Source organism: Zingiber officinale, chromosome 9A, assembly GCF_018446385.1.
Source record: "Zingiber officinale cultivar Zhangliang chromosome 9A, Zo_v1.1, whole genome shotgun sequence".
Classification (NCBI taxonomy): Eukaryota; Viridiplantae; Streptophyta; class Magnoliopsida; order Zingiberales; family Zingiberaceae; genus Zingiber; species Zingiber officinale.
The window spans coordinates 60,169,069-60,189,775 of NC_056002.1; the positions used below are offsets into that span (position 1 = coordinate 60,169,069).

The 20,707-nt window shown below is 36.6% G+C and overlaps 1 protein-coding gene across 2 annotated transcripts; it reads left to right on the forward strand.

The window, feature by feature from the left end:
• The first annotated feature begins 9,131 nt into the window (after positions 1–9,131).
• On the forward strand, positions 9,132–12,263 carry LOC122021764 (cyclin-dependent kinase inhibitor 4-like). 2 transcript variants are annotated; one of them, XM_042579919.1, is made up of 3 exons: positions 9,132–9,631; positions 11,471–11,671; positions 11,800–12,263. In XM_042579919.1, the coding sequence occupies exons 1-3, from the start codon at positions 9,303–9,305 to the stop codon at positions 11,825–11,827; spliced, it is 558 nt and encodes a 185-aa protein (XP_042435853.1). In that variant the 5' UTR covers positions 9,132–9,302; the 3' UTR covers positions 11,828–12,263. The 2 variants fall into 2 exon arrangements, with proteins under 2 accessions (XP_042435853.1, XP_042435852.1); XM_042579918.1 differs by having other exon boundaries at positions 9,135–9,631; positions 11,758–12,263.
• Positions 12,264–20,707: the final 8,444 nt, after the last annotated feature.

The window sequence follows — 20,707 nt, forward strand, 5'->3', positions numbered from 1 at the left end:
ATGTAATAGCGATTAGGCCTAAGATAAATAAAACTAAAAGCTCTTCCACTTACATGCTTGAGTCTTCGTGTTTGTGGCATGGTAGACTAGGACATGTTAACTACGTATGTATTACGTAGATTAATTAATATGCAAAACATACCTACATTCCACCTTGACCCAAAATACAAGTGTGAAATTTGTGTTGAAACGAAAATGACAAGGTCATCCTTTCAACATATTGAAAGAAGTAACGAACCACTTGACCTAATCCACACTAATGTGTGCGACCTAAAAGGTACACCAACACGTGGTGGTAATAAATACTTCATCACTTTTGTAGATGATAACACAAGATACTGTTATGTGTATCTTCTCAAAAGTAAGGATGAAGTTATAGAGAAATTTGCTCTCTATAAGACTGAGGTTGAAAACCAGCTTAATAGAAAGATTAAGGTGGTTCGAAGTGACCGAGGTGGTGAATATGTATCATTGTTTGCTGAGTTGTATGTTGAATATGGGATCAGACACGAAACAATAGCGCCTTATACTCCTCAGCAAAATGGAGTTGCTGAGAGAAAGAATTGAACTCTAAAAGAGATGATAAATGCTCTTCTATTGAGCTCTGGATTGTCAGAGTCCATGTGGGGGGGGAAGTTGTGTTAACAGCTAATTACCTTTTAAATAAGGTACCCCAAAAGAAAATAGATAAGAGCCCTTATGAGTTATGGAATGGAAGACAATCGTCCTACAAATATTTACGAATGTGGGGGTGTCTTGTCAAAGTGTTGGTGCCTAATCTGAAAAAGATTAAGATATAACCAAAGACTGTTGATTGCATATTTATTGGATATGGACAGAACAGCAGTGCGTATCGATTTTATGTGTATAAGTCACACTTACTGGAGATACACAAGAACTCGATAATCAAATCGAGAAATGCCTCTTTCTTCGAGCATGTGTTTCCGTATAAGACTCGTGAGGATGCTAGCTCCTTAAAATGGGCATATGAAACACAAGATGAAGATGATGATGAGGAACCTGTGGAGGTTGAGCCTAGACAGAGCAAAAGAGTTCAGGTAGAAAAATCCTATAGATCGGATTTTATCACTTTTATGTTAGAGAGTGAGCCTGAAGTTACTTAGAAGTTGTAGGCTCTTCTGATGTACCTCATTGGAGAGAGGCAATTGCATCTGAGATAGAATCTATCTTGCAAAATCACACTTGAGAACTTGTGGATCTTCCTCCAGGAAGTAAACCACTAGGTTGCAAGTAGATTTTCAAGAAGAAAATGAAGTAAGATGGCACGATTGATAAGTATAAGGTCAGATTGGTAATCAAAGGATACCAACAATGACAAGGCCTCGATTACTTTGATGCGTATTCTCCGGTGTCGAGAATAACTTCCATTAGAGTATTGTTGACTATTGCCGCTCTATGGAATCTCGAAATACATCAAATGGATGTAAAGACTGTCTTTCTAAATGGAGATTTAGAAGAGGAAATCTATATGGCGCAACTTGAGGGGTTTTCTGTGCCAGGATAGAAAAACAAGGCTTGTAGATTGGTGAAGTCATTATATGACTTAAGTACCAAAGCAGTGGCATGAGAAATTTGATAATGCCATGAAGGAATGTGGATTTAAGATTAATGAATGTGATAAATGTGTCTACATGAAAGTCACAGAGAATGACTACGTCATCTTTTGTCTATATATAGATGACATATTTATCATTGGGAGTAATGATAAGATAATCAAATCTACTAAAAATATGTTAAACTCAAGATTTGATATGAAAGACATGGGCCTAGCTAATGTGATTCTAGGAATCAAAATTCTTAGAACGACAAAAGGACTTGTTCTTAGTCAGTCCCATTCGTAGACAAGATTCTTGAGAAATTCACCAAGGGTGATACTGCGTTGGCACGAACACTGATACATACCAGTCAACATCTATCGAAGACTCAAGGTGAAAGTATCTCTAAGATAGAGTACTCTCGAGTGATTAGAAGTCTGATCTACTTGATGAGTTGTACATGACCAGACTTGGCCTACGCAGTAAGTAAACTGAGTAGATACACGGGTAATCCTAGTGTTGAGCACTAGAAAGGGATAACAAAAGTACTGAGGTACTTGAGGTATACTCATGAATATGGACTGCACTATACAAGATATCCTGCTGTGATCGAAGGATACAGCGATGCAAGTTAGATATCTGATATAAAAGACTCTAAGCAGGTGCAGCCATTTCCTGAAAATCTTCTAAGTAAACCGTAATAACCAGATCCATGATGGAATCTGAGTTTATAGCTCTTGACAAATGTGGTGAAGAGGTTGAATGGCTACAACAATTCGTAGAAGATATTCCTAGATAGTGTTAGATCGAGGAATTCGCTAGAGGGTGGGGGGGGGGGGTGAATAGAGATTTGAAAATTCATTTAGAGTATGCATCGGAAAAGTAAAATCACAACGCTAACAAGAAACGTTTTACTTGGTCGGAGCCTTCGTCGACTCTTACTCCAATGCCCGCACTCGTCGAGTGCTTTCATTGGGCAATCCACTAGCAGTTCGAAAAGGATATTACAAATAAAAGTACAGAATGCTTAGAAGTAAAATACCGATAACAATTAAGTAAACAGAAAGTAGCACGTTGTCGGAGAAGCTTCCTCGCAAGAGTACAGCGCAGTATCGCAAGCGTTGGAAGACGTAGTCGTGAGTTGTTCTTTGCTCCAAGGCTCACCCTCCTTATATAGGAGGCTCCGGGAGCTCGGATCCCTTTCGGGCGCTTGGAGTGTGACGTAGCTCAGCCAACCATAGAGCTCTACGTGGCGAAGCGACGAGGAGGATAAAATTTGCACTCCGGGCGCCCGGACCCCTTTCGGGTGCTCGGATCCCTTCTAGGCGCTCAGACCCCATTTTCCAGCAACTTCAACTCCCTGCAAGAAAACGCTAGTCCAAAGCATAATGCAAATTATATTACCCTGCAAAACAAAGTGTTGACACATTTATAATAATCAAACAGAGTATTAATTAGATTTCATCTCACCGAGACCGGAATCTAGTCAAGATCTCAACTTAGAGTTCCGAAATAGTTCTAAGTTAGATCATCGCCTAAGTTCCCTTCCCAGGAACACATCCTCATAGTCACTCCCCTCCAGTGACTTACCTTAACTTACCTGCCAGACGTCCGGTCAACCCTTCGACCCATCTGGACTTCGTACCAAACATCCGGTCAACCCATCGACCTGTTTGGACTTCATGACAACTATCTGATCGGCCCGTCGACCAAGCTGGGCTTCGTGCCAGACATCCGGTCGACCCATCGACCTGTCTGGACTTCGTGCCAGCTATCCGGTCGGCCCATCGACCTAGCTGGACTTCTCCTGCACACTTGGTCAAAGCGTTAGATCACAATGAAACTAACTTAACTTACTTTGTCATTCATTAAAACCTGAGTTAGACCGTTAGTGCTAACCGCACCAACAATCTCTCCCTTTTTGATGCAATGAAAACCTCGGTTAAGTTAGTGAAAACATATGCAAAAAGTAAGCAATCACTTAAGATAGTTTTTAAATTAGGGTTTAGGGTTTGATTTTGTATTTTGTTTGTTAACTAACTTAAACCCACCTAACCCTCCCCCTTTGACATTCATCAAAAAAGAATATGGAATGGTTAAGTCAAGGAAAAAATGAAATTGCGAATCGAACTAAGTCGATTGACTTGGGGAGTTTCAAGTAGAAAATATAGAAAATTTACTTTAAATTTTATCTTTTAGCTTTTCAAAAATAGTTAAGTTTGAAAAAATATCTAACTTAGAAAACCAACTTTAAAAATTTAAAAACAATTTACAAGCATAAATTTTTATAAAGGTTAATTTTCAAATATACTTACCTTACAAAAGTAAGATTAACAAAAGTCAAGCTTATAACATTCAAGTTTTAAATCTAATTTTCAAAACTAAGTTTGTAAAATTGAATTTTCAAAACTAGGTTTGTATATAAGTTTTATATACAAGTCAACTTTTAAGAAACATAAGATTATAAAATCCAATTTTCAAAGACTTAGTTTCATAAAAACTAGTTTTCAAAAATAGATTTATTAAATTAGATTTGCAAAAATAAGTTTATAAGGTCAGATTTAAAAAGAATATTTTTAAGAAAATATTTTTCAAAGATATTTTCAAAGCGGAGAAAATAATTTTGATACTAAGTATGAAAATAAGTTAAAATAATTCTCCCCCTGAACCTGACACCAAAAACAACTATCTAACTGATTAGTTACTTGCTAACTATCAGAGGATAGCAGCTTTCACTGGGTCAGTCAGATTAAGTTAATTCAATCAGTTAGTATTTGACTAAGCTGAATAACTTAACCTGATTAATGTGTGGTTCGTATTTAACGCCCAGACTTATGTCGATGCACTCAAATAAGAATCTTAAGTCTAGGCAATTTGCCTATGCATCTCACCCCTTTCTAAGTTCATAAATACACAAACAAGTTAGCCCTAGTGTGTTGGTAAGATGCTCAAACCTTATATTTATAGGAGCATGCTTTCTAAAGGCTTGATTTAGTCTAAGGCTAAAATTGATTTTTGAAATTCTAAAAATGAAAAATTTTGAAAATTTTATCCTAGAATTTAAAGACACTATTTTTGAAAATAATTTTGAAATTAAAAAAAATCCTAGTCTATTAAACACATTCCTAATTTTTGACATAGATTACTAAACTCACTTTCAGGGAGGGGTTTCATAAATATATCAACTAAATTAGACTTGGACTCAATGTATTTGAGTTCAATAACTCCTTTAGTGACATGATTCCTGATAAAGTGGTGTCTAATTTCAATGTGTTTGGTTCTTGGATGATGCACAGGATTTTTTGTTAGGTTAATTGAGCTAATATTATCAATTAATACTTTTACATTTGTAAGGTTTAAATTAAAATCTTTTAAGGTGTGTATCATCCATAGTAGTTGTGTGACACACTCTCCTATAGCTATATACTCTGACTTAGTTGTAGATAGAGCAACATAGTGTTGCTTTCTACTAAACCAGCTGATAAGTAATGAGCCTAGTAGTTGGCATCCACCACTTATGCTTTTGCGGTCTAATTTACACCCAGTGTAATCTGAGTCAGAATAGCCTATTAACTCAAAATTGTTAGTTCTAGGATACCAAATTCCTACATTTGATGTTCCTTTAAGGTATCTAAAGATTCTTTTGACTTGAGTCAAATGAGATTCTTTAGCACAAGTTTGGTATCTAGCACACATACTAACTATAAATAAAATATCGGGTCGACTTGCAGTTAAGTATAGTAGGCTACCTATGACACTCCTATAGTATTTTAAGTTAATTGATTTTTCATTGGGGTCGTCATCTAGAATTGTGTTAACTGTCATAGGTGTCTTTATTTCTTTAGTATTTTCCATCCCGAATTTTTTAAGTAATTCTTTGGTGTATTTTTGTTGATAAATGTAATTACCCTCATTTGTTTGTTTGATTTGTAATCCTAAAAAGTTAGTTAATTTTCCTACTAGACTCATTTCAAATTCTTGTTCCATTAGATTTGTAAATTTTTCTAAAAATTCTGAGTTGGTTGAAACAAAAATTATGTCATCTACATAGATTTGGGCTATAAAGATATCCTCTTTTATTGATTTAACAAATAGGGTTGGGTCGATTTGACCTTGGTTGAACCCTTTGGATATTAGGTAAGAGGTTAACCTTTCATACCATGCCCTAGGTGCTTGCTTAAGTCCGTATAAGGCTTTCTTTAACTTAAAGACATAGTCAGGGTGGTTTAGACTTTCAAATCTAAGTGGTTGTCCTACATAGACTTCTTCTTTTATTAGTCCATTTAGAAAGGAGGATTTGACATCCATTTGATATAGTTTAAACCCTTTATGGGTTGCATAACTGAGTAACATTCTAATGAACTCTAATCTAGCTACCGGGGCATAAGTTTCATCATAGTCAAGTCCCTCTACTTGACTAAACCCTTTAGCAACTAGCCTAACTTTGTTTTTATTAATTTCTCCAGTTTCGCTTAATTTATTTCTAAATACCCATTTTGTTTCTATTGTCATCTTATTTTTAGGTGGTGGTACTAAGTCCTAAACTTCATTTCTCTCAAATTAAGCTAGTTCCTCTTGCATAACTATAACCCAGTTTGGGTCAAGTAAAGATTCAGCTATGGTTTTGGGTTCAATTTTTGAAATCAGAGATATTTGACTTAAGTTTCTAAAGGATGACCTAGTATGCACCCTTAGGTCAGGATCACCAATTATTTGTTCAATTGGATGATTTGGGTTGACTCTTATGGTTCTAGGAGGTTGATTTTATTGAGGTTCTTCTTCCTCTTCGTGATTTAAATATTCATTAGTTCCTTCTTGATTATTGCCACCTTGAATAAACTTAATTGGTTGAATTTGGGTTTGTTCAAGGTTTTGGTTGGATTCCTCGAATTTTACATTTGAGGTTTCTTCAATCCTTAGTGTAACTTTATTATATATTCTATAACCTCTACTGTTCAGTGAATATCCTACAAAAATTTCATTTTCAATTTTAGAAGAAAATTTTCCTAAGTGTTCTCTTGTGTTTAGTATGAAGGCTGGACACCCAAATACTCTAAAGTATTTTATATTGGGTTGTTTATTATAATATATTTCGAAGAAGGTTTTGTTATGTGGTTTATTTAGTGTTGTTCTATTTTGTACATAACAGGTTGTACTAACAGCTTATGTCCAAAAGTATTTAGGTAGATTATATTTATTTAGCATTTCCCTAGAGGCTTCAAGTAGAGTTCTATTTTTTCTTTCAACAATTCTATTTTGTTGAGGTGTTTTAGGATACGAAAATTCGTGATAGTATCAATTTTCAAGACAAAATTTATTAAAATTATGATTTTTAAATTCACCTCCATTGTTACTTCTAATTTTTTAAATTTTAAGGTATTTTTCATTTTCAACTTGCTTGCAAAAATTTGTAAAAGTTTCAAAAGTTTTATCCTTATTAAAAATTTGCAAAAATTTCATTTTCAAGACAAAAGGGAAGTTGAGTCGACGCCTGGCTCTTGGGTTCGGTCCTGCTTCCTTGGCCTCCCAGTTCCTAGGACCCCACTCTTGAGCCTCTCGGCTCCCAGACCTCCTAGCTCCTACCTCCTTGGGGACATGCATCAGAAGGTAAGACCATTTCAAGAAAAGGATAACTATCGCATAAATATTAAATTGTTTCAAGAAAAGGATAGCCATCACATAAATGTTAGATTATTTTAGAAAAAAGACAGTGACGTGAATAAGTCTGGTATTTTTTTAAGGAATTAAATAATGATAACGTGAAGATCAAAACGAAAGAAAAAAATCTACTATCTCTCTATAAAAGGTAACCCTTTTCGACACCTAAAGTGCAAATGCACACCTATATACATTAAAACCCTAATATTGTTATTTTCCTCCTTCATCCTCTAACTTGAGTGTCGGAGTGGTTGCACCGGGAACTCCCTAACCATCATTTAACCTCTTTTCCTCCTATTTTTCTATCATCTAGACTCGTAGAACAACACTATCCTTGCCAGCGATTGACGATTAAGTTGACAACAAAATCAACTCATTGATGATTCACTCATCGACGCTTACGGACAGGATCAGTAATATTGTTTGGTTTAATTTTATGTAATATAATAAAACTTATTTGTTTAGAGGTTTTAGTGTATGACTTAATTAATAATAAGTTCGATAAAAGTATAAATAAAATAAAATTATATATATATATATATAATTTTTATTATTAATGGTGATATATATAAATAAATAAATTCAGATAATATTTTAGTATTTTTTTATTATTTAAAATTTTTTTGAGATAATTTTGTTATTCTTTTAACTAGATCTATTTAGTTTATCTCAACTATAGCTAGACTAAAGTTTTAATCAAAAACTAAAGTAAAATAATAAAAAGACAAACAGAATCATCTCATCATGCATGCGATAGTGCGCCTACCGCCATCTCTCGCGATTGGTAATCGTGTGCACCTCTCGCGAGCCTTCCACACAAAGGAACGACGACGACATTTGCTTCTTGCGCTTGCCCTTGATGTGATGACCAACCGCTCCTCGCCCTAGTTGCAACGACTGACCACTGTGATAAAGGATGATGAAGGAACAATCGGCTGATGCTCGCCCTCTCTGCGATTATCGACCGCTACTCACGGTCGACGAACAATCGTACTGCTCACCCTCAGTGTGACAAAGGAATGATCAGTCGTTACTCACCTAGTTGCCCTCGTTGCGACGATCAATTGCTGCTCGAGCTTGACAAATGAACGACTGTGATTGGATTCTCGTTAACCCCGGAGTCAAGAAAGAGGTAATCACATTCCTGGTTCTATTCCCATTTTGCTGACATTTTGCTGATGTGACGGGAATGCATCAAAACTTAGGAATCACTCATTACATAAATCAAACATGGTTAAACAATATAACCTTAGGTCGATAACTAAGATTATCAACGATAACCCCAAACCAAACGCATCTTACTATTTTACTTAATAACAACGCTATATCTAGGGATGTCAATTCAAATAAATCAAGTCTGGTTGAAATTTTTTTTATAAAAATCTCATCTTAAATTTGACTCCAACCTAAAACTCTTAAACCTGAATTCAAACTCAATTTGAATAACCTCATAAATTTTTTTTTAAAACTATTTTTCTTATAATTTTTTACTTTTTCTTTCCATATTTTATTATTATTATACTAATATTGATATTGATTTATATATATATCAAAGAACTTTAATTTTTAAAATAAAATTTAAATTAATTCTAAAAAATCTAATAAAATTTAAATTCATAAACCCAAATACTATCCAAAAATCTCCAATTAAAAATCCTCCCATCCAAATTCGTTCCAAATTCAAAAACCCTCAATCCAAATTTATTTTTTTTTTCGGATCATTTCAAATCAGATGGGATCATCGGATATGACTCATTTTACTCCTAGCTATATCAACAATTAATTTTTTTTTAAAAAAAAAAAGTATTTTTTTTTAAAATTAACGATAAAACTTTTTAGAAAAATCCAATTATACCCTTCCCGATGCAAGTACATGACATCGATACACCACCCCTTTGCTTTCCCCACATCTTCCTTTTCTTTCCTCCCCCTTTCCTTTCTTCTTTCCTTACCCTTTCTCTCTCCCCCTTTCAAAACTCGTCTTTCCTTCGCTCCTTTCTCCTCCCCCACTTCGACCTCCCCTACGCCGCCTTCTTCTACGCCGGCCTTGCCTACAGCGTTCTCTACATCTCAAGACGTATAACGCTGATGGGAAAGTATATGAGGAAGGCGAAGATCTCTGGCGAGGTCGCCGTCATGGAGCTCTCCCATGGCGTACGCACTCGCGCCCGGACCCTCGCAGCCGCCGCCGCCTCCTGTGCCTATCTCGAGCTCCGAAGCCGCCGCCTTGAGAAACCCCTTCCCCTGCCTCCGGCCTGCAAGGCCTTCCCCGAGCCCAGTCCTAGCCCCGGCCTGAGAGCAAGTTCGGGATCTGCGGGGTCCTTCTCAACGAGGCGATGCTCACTGGACAACGAGGCTCCGCCGGATGCGCAGGCGTCGTTCGGGGAGAATATTCTCGAGGTCGAAGCAACGGACAGGTGGGTTACCTCCAATCTCTTGGTTTTCTCTGTTTCTTGCATCTCCGCAATTTTCTTGTGGAAGAGTAGACGCGCTTCTAGATCTAATTCCGGATCAAGGAACTCTTCGCCATTATGCGATCATCAAACTATTTCTGAAAGATAACGTCTTCATTCTCTTGAAATTTCCTCAGAACCTTACTTTTTCTTCTTCTTTTTTTTTTTTTTTTTTTTTGTTGTTATTGTCTTCATGCGATTCCAAGCTTGATGAAATGAATTCATCCTGCGTAATCGTTTACATTATCTATCTTTATGAAAACTTTTTTCTTAGTCTAAAATAGTAAAAGGTCATAGATTCTGCTTCTTAGCTGATGAATTGGTGCTCTGGGACCTTAGATTGCGAGTTGTTTTCTCTGATACTCGATGAATTGGTTCTTCTGTTTTATCAGAAAGGTCATTACGATGAATGTGCTTTCTTCCTTCATTGCTGATTCTGGTCATTCATGCCTGCAAGTGGAACTTCCGTTGTTGACATGGCTTGAATTTAATGTTCTCTTCTCCCCATTTTCAGCTTCTTCCATATTAGTTATTTTTTACCTTTACCTTTGATATCATGTTTCTTTGTGTCTTTTTCTATTCTGTTCTCTATCATTTCATTTTTTTTTTTCTTTCTTCTTACAAATTAGTGATTCTAGAAGTAAGATGTATCCTGTCTTGGACTATGTGTTAGGAACTTTTGAGCAAGTGCATGATCGAGGTGGCCCTGCTTATTCATTGAGCTGTTAAGCTATTTTGCCAAGAAACGAGACTTGTGAAATTTGACAGTTTATAATAGTTTCTAGTGGTTTTTCGAGCCTTTGACGAATTTGATTCTTCAAACTTGTGCCTTCCTCTACTCCAGAAGTTTTTTTTTATAAAAGTTCTAATTTACCATGGTCTTATTATGCTGCCAATTATGCTTGATCTCTTCTTCTATTTTGGGGCATGGTGAACAATTTATATATTTTCTGTTAAGAACTTATGAGCAAGCGCATGATCTGGGTGACCCTGCTTATTCATTGAGCTGTTAAGCTATTTTGTCAAGCTACGAGACTTGTGAAATTTAACAGTGTCTAATATTTTCTAATGGGCTTTCCTGTCTTTGACGAATTTGATCCTGCAAACTTGTGTCTTGCTCTACTACAGATGATTTTTTAAAAAAGTTCTAGTTTACCATGGTCTTAGTATGCTGCCAATTATGCTGGATCTCTTCATGTATGCTGCCAGTTATTTTGCTCACTTAATGGTTGAGTTACTGAGGAAGCAATCCACCTTAGTCCTTGTTCATGCTTCCAGTTCGGTCATAGCGGTACAAAATGATTATTCTTAGTACCAAATTGGGAATATTCTTTCGTTAATTACCACGGGGTAAAAATATCTATGAATCTATGCTGAATATTCAGGCAATGTAGTTTGACTTCATAGATGTGGTTAAGAGAAAGTTTTCTGCGTTGTTCAGCAAGGGCTTGGCAAGTATTTGGTCCCTGGACTCGGTTTGTCTGCTATAATTTATTGCTTATGGTCCTTTTTATGTTTTTATGCATTCTAAGGGCATCCAGACTTGTCCACGTGAATTGAACATAGTCCTTTGTCTTTGCTCACTTGCAACTGTACCATGTAGGAATTTTTTTGGTGACACTCTGATTTATTTATTTATTTTTATTCGAAAAAAATCAAAGAACATTTTGAGTTTTGGATTCTTTTCTTATTTGGTTGAATCTAAGTAACCTTGGAGTTGTGGTTCTTATCTCAGGTAGCTTTACAAGTTTTGCACTTTTCAAATGTTGCATTGTAGGTTTCTGATGTATCAGTTGTTTTCAGGAACAAGAGGGAAACAACGCCTTGCAGTCTGATCAGAAATCCAGAAGAAATACAGACTCCAGGTTCGACAAATAGACCAACCAGATCTAGAGCCACTAACCGAAGAATTCAAACCTTCCGTCAGAACTTGCCTAATGCTCATGAAATGGAAGAGTTCTTCTCTAGGGAAGAACAACTCCAGCAACGAATATTTATCGAAAGGTATATCATTTACCTAATCTTTTCTCTGAAGACCGTGGTTTACTAGATTCTTGATAGTTTTGCTGTTCTTTACACGATATCTCTAGGTACAACTTCGATCCCGCTAATGACCACCCACTTCCTGGTAGGTATGAATGGGTGAAAATTGACTTCTAGATGGCAATCATGACTTCAAACTTTGGAAGATATCTCCATATTTTAATGCTGTGTAACATATAGAGATGACGAGCCGTACGTTCAAAAAGGTGTAGTTGAAAAAATTAAACTCACGCTTAACTTGTTTAACAAGAAATTTAGCGATCATCATAGGGTTCAATCATCTGTGAATTTGTCGCATAGAAAATACTCGGTGCTGGGTTTAGTGATACTTACTGTATGTGTTAGTCACTTGTCCGATCGATCGTATTCATCAAGGATTTGCATATTGCGCTGAAATGAGTGAAGGAAAGAACAGCTTCAGCTTATTATTCATTTTTCAGTCAGTATTTAACTGTTTATACTAAGCGACTGTTTAAGGACCATGAAAAGAAAATTTGTTTTGTCGGGGTTTTACTGGATGGAATGCTTTGGTCGCATCGTTAGACACACTAAACTTTGCTATAACCCTTTGTATTTAGCTTGATTCTGTTAGTTTAGTGATACTGTTGTGTTAGTGAAGGACCTCAAGAAACAGATCATGGAATTTACTTTCTTCGGACCCAATGATTGCCTGAAACTGGCAGCATTGAACTTCTATGGATTTTATTCATCAAGGATTTGCATGTTATAACGTTTTTATTTAGCTCGATTATTATCGACTTTCTATGGATTTTTTTTTTTTTTGCTTTCTTTGTAAGGAACAGTTACCTATATGAGTCTACATATGTCATTAGCTCGATCCTGATCCTCTATTATGTTTTTATTTATATTTACATAAAATTTATTATATTTTATCATTGTTAATTAAAATATTATCTAATTAAGACATTTATTGGATGTCTTAATACTTGTTTATACCAATTTTGACTTTTTAAAAATATTTTTATTTTATCCATTTTCATACGTTCTTATATAATCTTTGTAATTTTTATTTTTTTGTTCGAGTGCTTGCTTCAGTCTCACATTCCATATAATATAACATTGTTTCTGTTGTAATTTATTTGGTATTCATACCATTAAAATATAGAGAGAATGCTTAGGGTTTGAGAAGCGCAACTCTAGTGATAGGTTTGCTTGTGATCGGAGAGGTGAGGCCGGTGCCCCTTCTACGGGAGAGGAATGATCGGGCAGCCGCTGATATTAGACTTCCATGAATGGAGCAGAAGGGAGGGACTCAATATTTTTAGTCACTAAATACTGGTGGTGTTGGTGGCGCTCCATCAGCTTTCGACCACCGGGGAGAATGATGAGCCGAGAGACAAAAAGGCTTAGTGCAACAAGGAAGAAGAGGTGAAAGATGGCGATCTGAAATTTGTGAGAACGTGGCCTTTTGATTCTTCTTTATGGCGATGAATCTATAGCACTTGGTCGACCATTACGAGTGGTTCTCATACATGGTCCCAAGTTTTCTTCAATTATATCCTTTGATGGAGTCATCAGTTTTCATGTCTTTATATACTATTACAATAGGTACTGAAGGATATGTAATGTCTAACTTAAACTCTTTCTTTAAATATCAAAATTCACACCAAACTACAATTAAGCATGAGCTTCATTCAAAATCCAATTAGAAAATCCAACACTATAATCAATCAACTAAGATTTTTATTGATTACTTTACGAATGAGATTGTCAGGGCAGGCACAAAGGATAGAAAATTTTCCGCAAACAAGGTCCAAGGTACCATGTGTTAGACCATACATGTCGAATTGAGCTAAATAGTATAAAAATATTATTATTCGAATTCGATTTGAAGTTCAAAAATATAAATGACTATGGCTCGAGTTTGGTTCGAAATAAAATTCGAGTTTGAGTTGTCTGAACCATGACAATGACAAACAGAATTGAACTAGCTCTGAAGGACTTAAATTTAAGTTATTCAAATTTTAATTTAAACATCTTTATACTAAAATTATGATAAAGTTGAGCTCGCAAGGGGTTTGTGAATAATCTAACAATTTATTATGAGTTCGAAAGAATTATTGAATGTGTTTAAATTCAGCTCAAATTGTAATTTAAATATGAATTAAATATTTATTAAACTAACTCAAAAAGTTTATCAATAAGTTCAATTCATTTGTACCCCTCATATATAAAAAAAAAAATAGATACACTATCTTAATGATTCTCTTATGTCAATTTCACGATATAAAGAGAGATAAATATAGTCACATAGACTATAGACACATAATAAGATAAATTTTAGGTCGTCAATTCTTAAAAATCAATCTCTGACTATTACGTTAAAAATATTATGTGTCCATCATTTATAAAACGCCCTACACTCCTGATATAAAAGGCTTTACACACCTTGACATTCAAGAAAAATATTATTAGAGCTAACTTAATTTTCTTAAATAAGAAATTTTATTTCGTCTCTCTACAAGGAAAAGGGGTTTAAAAAGTATCATTTTACTAAATCACATAAGCAGGTTTTAATATAGTCCCAGAGCGTAGCATAGTTAGGGGTACATGATTTCATAGTCGAGAAATCTAGAGTTCGATCCTCGGGTTGTCATTACTTGAGGTTAGCATCACGATCATGCGCTTTCTGTTGTGTATCTATATTTATCTCTTATATTCATAGGACCGACTCTAAAACGACTACTGATGTGACATAAACCGATTTTAATATTACTAATTTCATGTACTTAACTTTTATAATTTCAAAACACATAATATATTTTAGTTATACCCCTCTTCCTTCTTTCGCACTTTAACTTTTATAATTTCAAAACACATAGCATATTTTCGTTATACCCCTCTTCCTTCTTTCCATGAATAATCACGTGGGCTTGCGCGTGGGCTTGCGTGAATGCATCTCCAAATATTTGCACAATTCTTTGTAAATTTTTAAAAATTCATTGCTATCCATTTATGTATCACATTCAAAGTTTGAGAGCATGAGCATCTTAAGAAGACTGCTATTAGCATATTGATTTTAGTTTAATTGGTTAGAGTTTTCTATATTTATCAGTTAATTTCGGACAAAACTAGATTAAACCTATGTCATTTAAAAATTTAATATTTTTCAAACTAGAGGAGTCTAGTAACCCATTGATGGTGTGTCTTAGGTATTATAATGAGTTTGTAACAAAATTTCTCATGTCTTTATAAATTTTTAAAAATTCATCACTCTTAATTTATACTATCAAATTCATATATGAGAACATAATATATTAAGGAGACTTCTAGAAGTACACTAGTTTTGATTTAAAGTGATTCAAAGTTCTATAGATCCATTTGTTGGTGCAATATTCCTTAGGTCAAGGTTGACATGGTTGACCAAGCTTGAGTCTTGGTCATGGTTTCGATGTTTGTCAATACATGCAGACGACACATGAACAATGTAGGTGCAGTTGTTCATGTGAGGAGATTGTCGGTGCAATTCTCCACTGATTAGGGTCTGATCAGGTTGGTTGAAGAAGAGTCAAGTAGGTCAAGGATGACCGGATACTTGACTGGAAAGTCCTAGTGAGTGAAGCTAGGCAGTGAGAAAAACATAGTGAGTGAAGCCAGGTGAAAGACCTAGTGAGTAAAGTTAGCAGTTGGAAATCTTGGTGAGTGAAGCCAAGTGAAAGTCCTGGTGAGTGAAGCCAGGCACGGGGAAAACCAGATGGGTCAAGGTTGACCAGCCATCTGGTGAAAGTCCAAGTAGGTCAAGGGAGTAACCGGATACTTGGCATGATGAGAAAAAGTCCAAGTGGATCAAAGGGATTGACCGAACACTTGGTGAGGGAGTCCTAGCAGGTCAAGAGTGACCGGATGCTAGGCATGATGAACCAACAGGTCATGGATTGACCGAATGTTGGTTTGGGGGCTTGAGACTTGGTTTTGGGCAAAACTCAATGTCTGGATCGATCAGCAGATCGATTGGCTGATGCCCAATCGATCAGTTGATCTATTGGGAAGGTCCCCGCGACAAGTCTCGAGTGGGCAAGTTGCAAAGCGCACAGAATGCCTCTGGATCGATCAGTGGATCGATCCAAAGACCCCAATCGATCAGTGGATCGATTGGGGTGGCGCGTTTTTACGCGATAAAGGATGGATCGATCAGCCAATTGATCCAGGCAATTTACCGAGAGCACAGAGGCGCTCTGGATCTGTAAAATACGGTGCCCAAAACATAATTAAATAATAAGGTTATTGGACAAATAATCTTATTGGATTTTTCAGGAATTTTTAAAAATTTTCTGGGAATTTTTCGAAGCTCGTTTGATATATTTTAAGAGGATCAATTATTGGGTTTAGAGGAAGCCTATTTTGAATACCCAAATGTGGGAGTTGATTGGGTTAATAAACCTAAGTTTCAATTAAAACCTAGGTTTTAATTTGTTTTGTTTTCGTTTTTATTTCCTCTCCTCCCGATCCCTTGCTCTCATACGATCTCCCCTTTATGCGTTGTCGCCATCTCCTCCTCATCCTCCCGATTCGCCGAAGCTTTCACCCCAAATCCACTGCCGGCCACTTCTTCTTCCTTGAGCCACTGTCACCGGTGATGCTCCCTGTCACAGCTACCTCGCTCGAGCGCCTTCTTTCATCCCGATCTCCTCATCTCGCCAACACCACCGCCGCGAGCCTTCCTTTGGCCGATCTCGCCAATGTTGAGCTTCCTTAGGTCCAGCCGTCGGTTGCGGAGGAGCACACCACGGTCAGCTCCGACCTTCTCCCATTTCTCCTCTTCCTCAAGTCCCCATCGCCTCTAATCGTCGCTGTGAGTGGCCACCACCCTCTGCCCTAATCTGAACTCTTCCCCATTCATTTGTTCGGAGAAGATGTTCCCTGTGCGTGTAGCTTGGCTCTCCACTAACAGTTGTTCTTGGGAGCCAGATACTTCTGCCGGTAGGCCATCTCTTCGCTATCACTGGCCATGATTGAGGGAGGAGGGCATCTATCAGGAGGAAATCTCTATTTCTTCACAACAATGACTAGGATTATCATTGAACGATTATGGGCTTGCCTGGAGAGTTTCCTCTTCAACACAGTAACCTCTGTCGATTTGGATTGAAGGTAAGACATGTTTGGTATTTTAATTGAATTTGTAGAGATCTGGATTCCCATTTTAGAATGGAAGATTGTGTTAATTAGGTTGGTTGACCCTTTGTAGCTATGACCGACTTTGTTGAGGACGATCCACAGATGTGAGCAACCTATTTTTGGTCATGGATTTCTGTAATCGTGAGTTACCAGCAACCTACTTGGATTTGAGTAAGTTGAGAAGGTAATTTGTGTATTAACCATATTTGATTTTAGTTGTGAAATGGTTAGAGTGTTTTAGTCCTATTTAGTTGTGATTTATTGTTTGAGTGGATTTTTAGTTTGTATGTGATTATCATGTGGATGATTTGTTATTGAGATGAAGGTTTATGGTTGATTTAGAGTACATGATTGTAATAGAATCATAAGATTGATATCATAATTAGTGATGATGGGTTAGATTATTCTATGTGATATGTGGACTGTGGTAGATCTTGAATTGATTGGTGGATAAAAGATGAATTTATCATCTAGTTAGATTTGGATTATTAGGTGAAATTAAATGGTTATCTAATTGAATTAGAATTGGGTTTTAGGTTTTATCTAGTTGTTGTATATATAATTAGCTAAATATATTATGTGATCGCAGGACTTGGATTCGGCATGTGCGTCTTGACGTGAGATTAGTTTATCCCGATCGGCAGATAAAGGCGGGTACTTCTTGCTTTATCTCTTTAGCACATTGATCTTAGTGCATGAGCTATATGTTTAGATGACTACTATATTTATCTTGACTCCACTCTTATTTTTCCTGCGCTTGATACTTCCACTCAATCTTTGAGCTACTCGTTTCTGTACCTATACAGTCTCTCGTTGCTATCGATGATATTTAGCAGATACTATACTACTAGGTATCAGATACCAGATACCAGATGCCAGATATTAGATATTAGGTATTGGATATATAGACACCTGATACCATGTTTACATGCTTTGATTGCTGTTTATTTACACACCTTACTGAGAATGCTGGCTTCATGTAGCATATATGTTTTTGTTTATATATATATGATGACTGTTGCATTTTTCGCATCATGTCATTGCATGCATTGCCGACGATCCTGTCTCCCTTGTGGTTGAGGCGGTTGTTGGCCAGGGCCGCACGCTCGACCACTCATGGGTAGTGGTAGCTTGGAGCGTGCCACATGTCCTGTCATGCCCCCCACTCGCACACTCATGGGTAGTGTCTGCTGGAGTCGCGGGCAGCAGGGATCCCCGTCGCAGACGTAGCTATTCAGCTACTATGCAACTGTCCCCTCGGCCACTCGAGAGTAGTGGTAGCTGGAGTAGTGTACAGTCTGTCATTGTCCAGGCCTCTTGTCCATACTGGGGTCATGGACTTGAGGGGTGGGCGGGAGTGACCATCCGTGCATACGCTGTTATTATTATACCTGCTGATACTGCTGTTTCTTATGTTACTGTTGCTAGATTATGCTGCTGTTGTTTATTTATGCTGTTATCTTTACATATGTTGAGATTTATACCTGTGATATGTGTTTAGGCACTGACTTACTTACTGTTGACATGTATATACCTCACATGATACCATGTAGTTATGAGCAGTACTGTATCAGGACTTTGCTACACTTTACCTTTTACTACTAGCCTAGGATATGGTTTCAGGTATGGACACTTATTATGATATCACTGTAGTATCTGCTATTTCCATACGAGACTGTATACCTTTGCATCTCTAGTTCTTTACTTTACTCATGCACTATCTGTCTATTACCCGCTGAGTCTTTATACTCACCACCCCGTATATTGGTAATTTCACCAGGTAGCAGGCAAAAGATTTATGGAGTCGCCTGGAAATCCTGTCCGCCAGTTCCACGTCACATTCGAGGACGACCTTACGATTTTGGTATTTCTTACGCTATTTGTATTTTGGGTTTTGTACTTGTTTATGTATTTGAGTTCTCTTGTATTTGGTTTGATATTATTGTGTCAAGCCGAGCCGGTTCGCAGTTAGTTGCTTTGTGTTTTGTGATCGTTGTTTGTGATTTCCGCTGTGTCGATTTTAGTACAGCCGTGTGGGTTGATTCATATATTTATATATAACTGCGTGGTTGTGTTTATTTCTGTTACAACCGAGTGGGCTGATTATATAACTGCGTGGTTGTGTAGATATATTCCAGTCGTATGTGACTGATGTATATTGTATGTATGTATGCCTCATATTGTCACCCGTACAGGGGAGATGCTGTCGAAATTTTTCGGTAAGGACTCCTCTTGGGGCGTGACAATTTTTGCATTCATACCTTATGATGAAAAACACAAAAATATCATGTCATGACATACATACATCATGTAGTTATAGGAAATTTTCTTTTGAAAATTATTTCTTTTTGATGTATGCCATAACATTATCATGCATTATGTTTATTTCCTTAAAATTAAGGGCAAATGACATTTATCAACAAGTATCAACAAGTGACATCCTAGGTGGACGCTCAATATCCATAAAATGCCTAGATAGATATGTATGATCCCTAGACTAGGGCAAAATCAAATTTTACATCTCACAAAGACATATAAGATGACTTGTATGTGTTTTGTGCACAGTAAATACAAGTGAGATGTTAGGATGATGAACAAAACTCAACATGCTGATTTAGTGCATTTCCTTGAGTTTTAAGTTCATCAAAACATATAGTTATGTGTTTTCCCATCATTGGGAAAGCTAATGTACAAGTCATGTGCATTAAGCCCAAGGAACATGGTGGGAGATTGGTTTTGAAAATCATTTTAAAATGCTTTTGGAAAACCTTGGTGAAGGCTATTTTTTGATAGTAATTACCATTGAATAGTTAGACACAAACTTGAAGAAAACACTAAATTTTTGCAAGTTTTCAAGTTTGTGTCAATCTTTGAAAATATGATGTACTTTCATAGAAAACTATTTTTCCATGATAAAGTATACCCTAAATAATGTCTACACGAATTTCTATAATTTTTAGAATTTTGTAGAATTTTCTAGGGGTTTCTAAAGTTGACTGAAATGAAATTTCAGCAACTATCAGACCTCAATCGATCAGCCGATCGATTGAAGGGTCTCAATCGATCGGGTGATCGATTGAGGGCAAGCTTCTCGCGAACATAAGCTTCCTGGATCAATCCACCGATCGATCCAGCCCTCCTGAATCGATCAGTGGATCGATTCAAGCTGGGTCAATCGATTGGAACCCAACTCCAATTGATCGAAGATGCTGATTTTGGCTGGGAAAGCTTATTTTCAGCATTTTGAACTTATTTTAGTCTAGGTAACCATTTCAAACCCCTCAAAATACATTTGTATACATAAAAAGGGTGTTCTTATGTTGAAAACAAGGATGGATTGGTTGAGGAAGACTAAATTGAAGTTTAGGTTGAGGTTTGGTTTCATTATTGAATTTATGGACCTTAAACTTCTAAATTTGGGTTTCCTAAAGGTTTAGGGATTCTACGTCATTGTTGGTGCAATGACAGAAGGTATGACCATGTCTTTAGAGGGAGGTACTCTTTAAAGACATGAAAACTATTTTTCATGAACCTTGGAAGGTGGTTAACCTTCTTTAGTAAAAATGCTCAAGGTTGAGCATTAGATTACAATGGAGAGTGGATATCTTCATTGTGTAAGTTGTAAATGATCAAGGTTGGACATTTGTCTACATTGGGGGAGAATGTAGGGTTAAAGATAAATGAAGGGTATGAGACCTTCATTATCATGTTGATCACAATGAGTGAAGTTGTGAACAGCGATGAGCAACTCTTCAGGGGGAGAGTCCCAAAGGGGAGAGATTTTCAACAAGTAAATTTATTGATGTGTGCCAATAGGGGGAGAATGTAGGATTTAAGTTAGACCTTCATTATCTAAGAGGG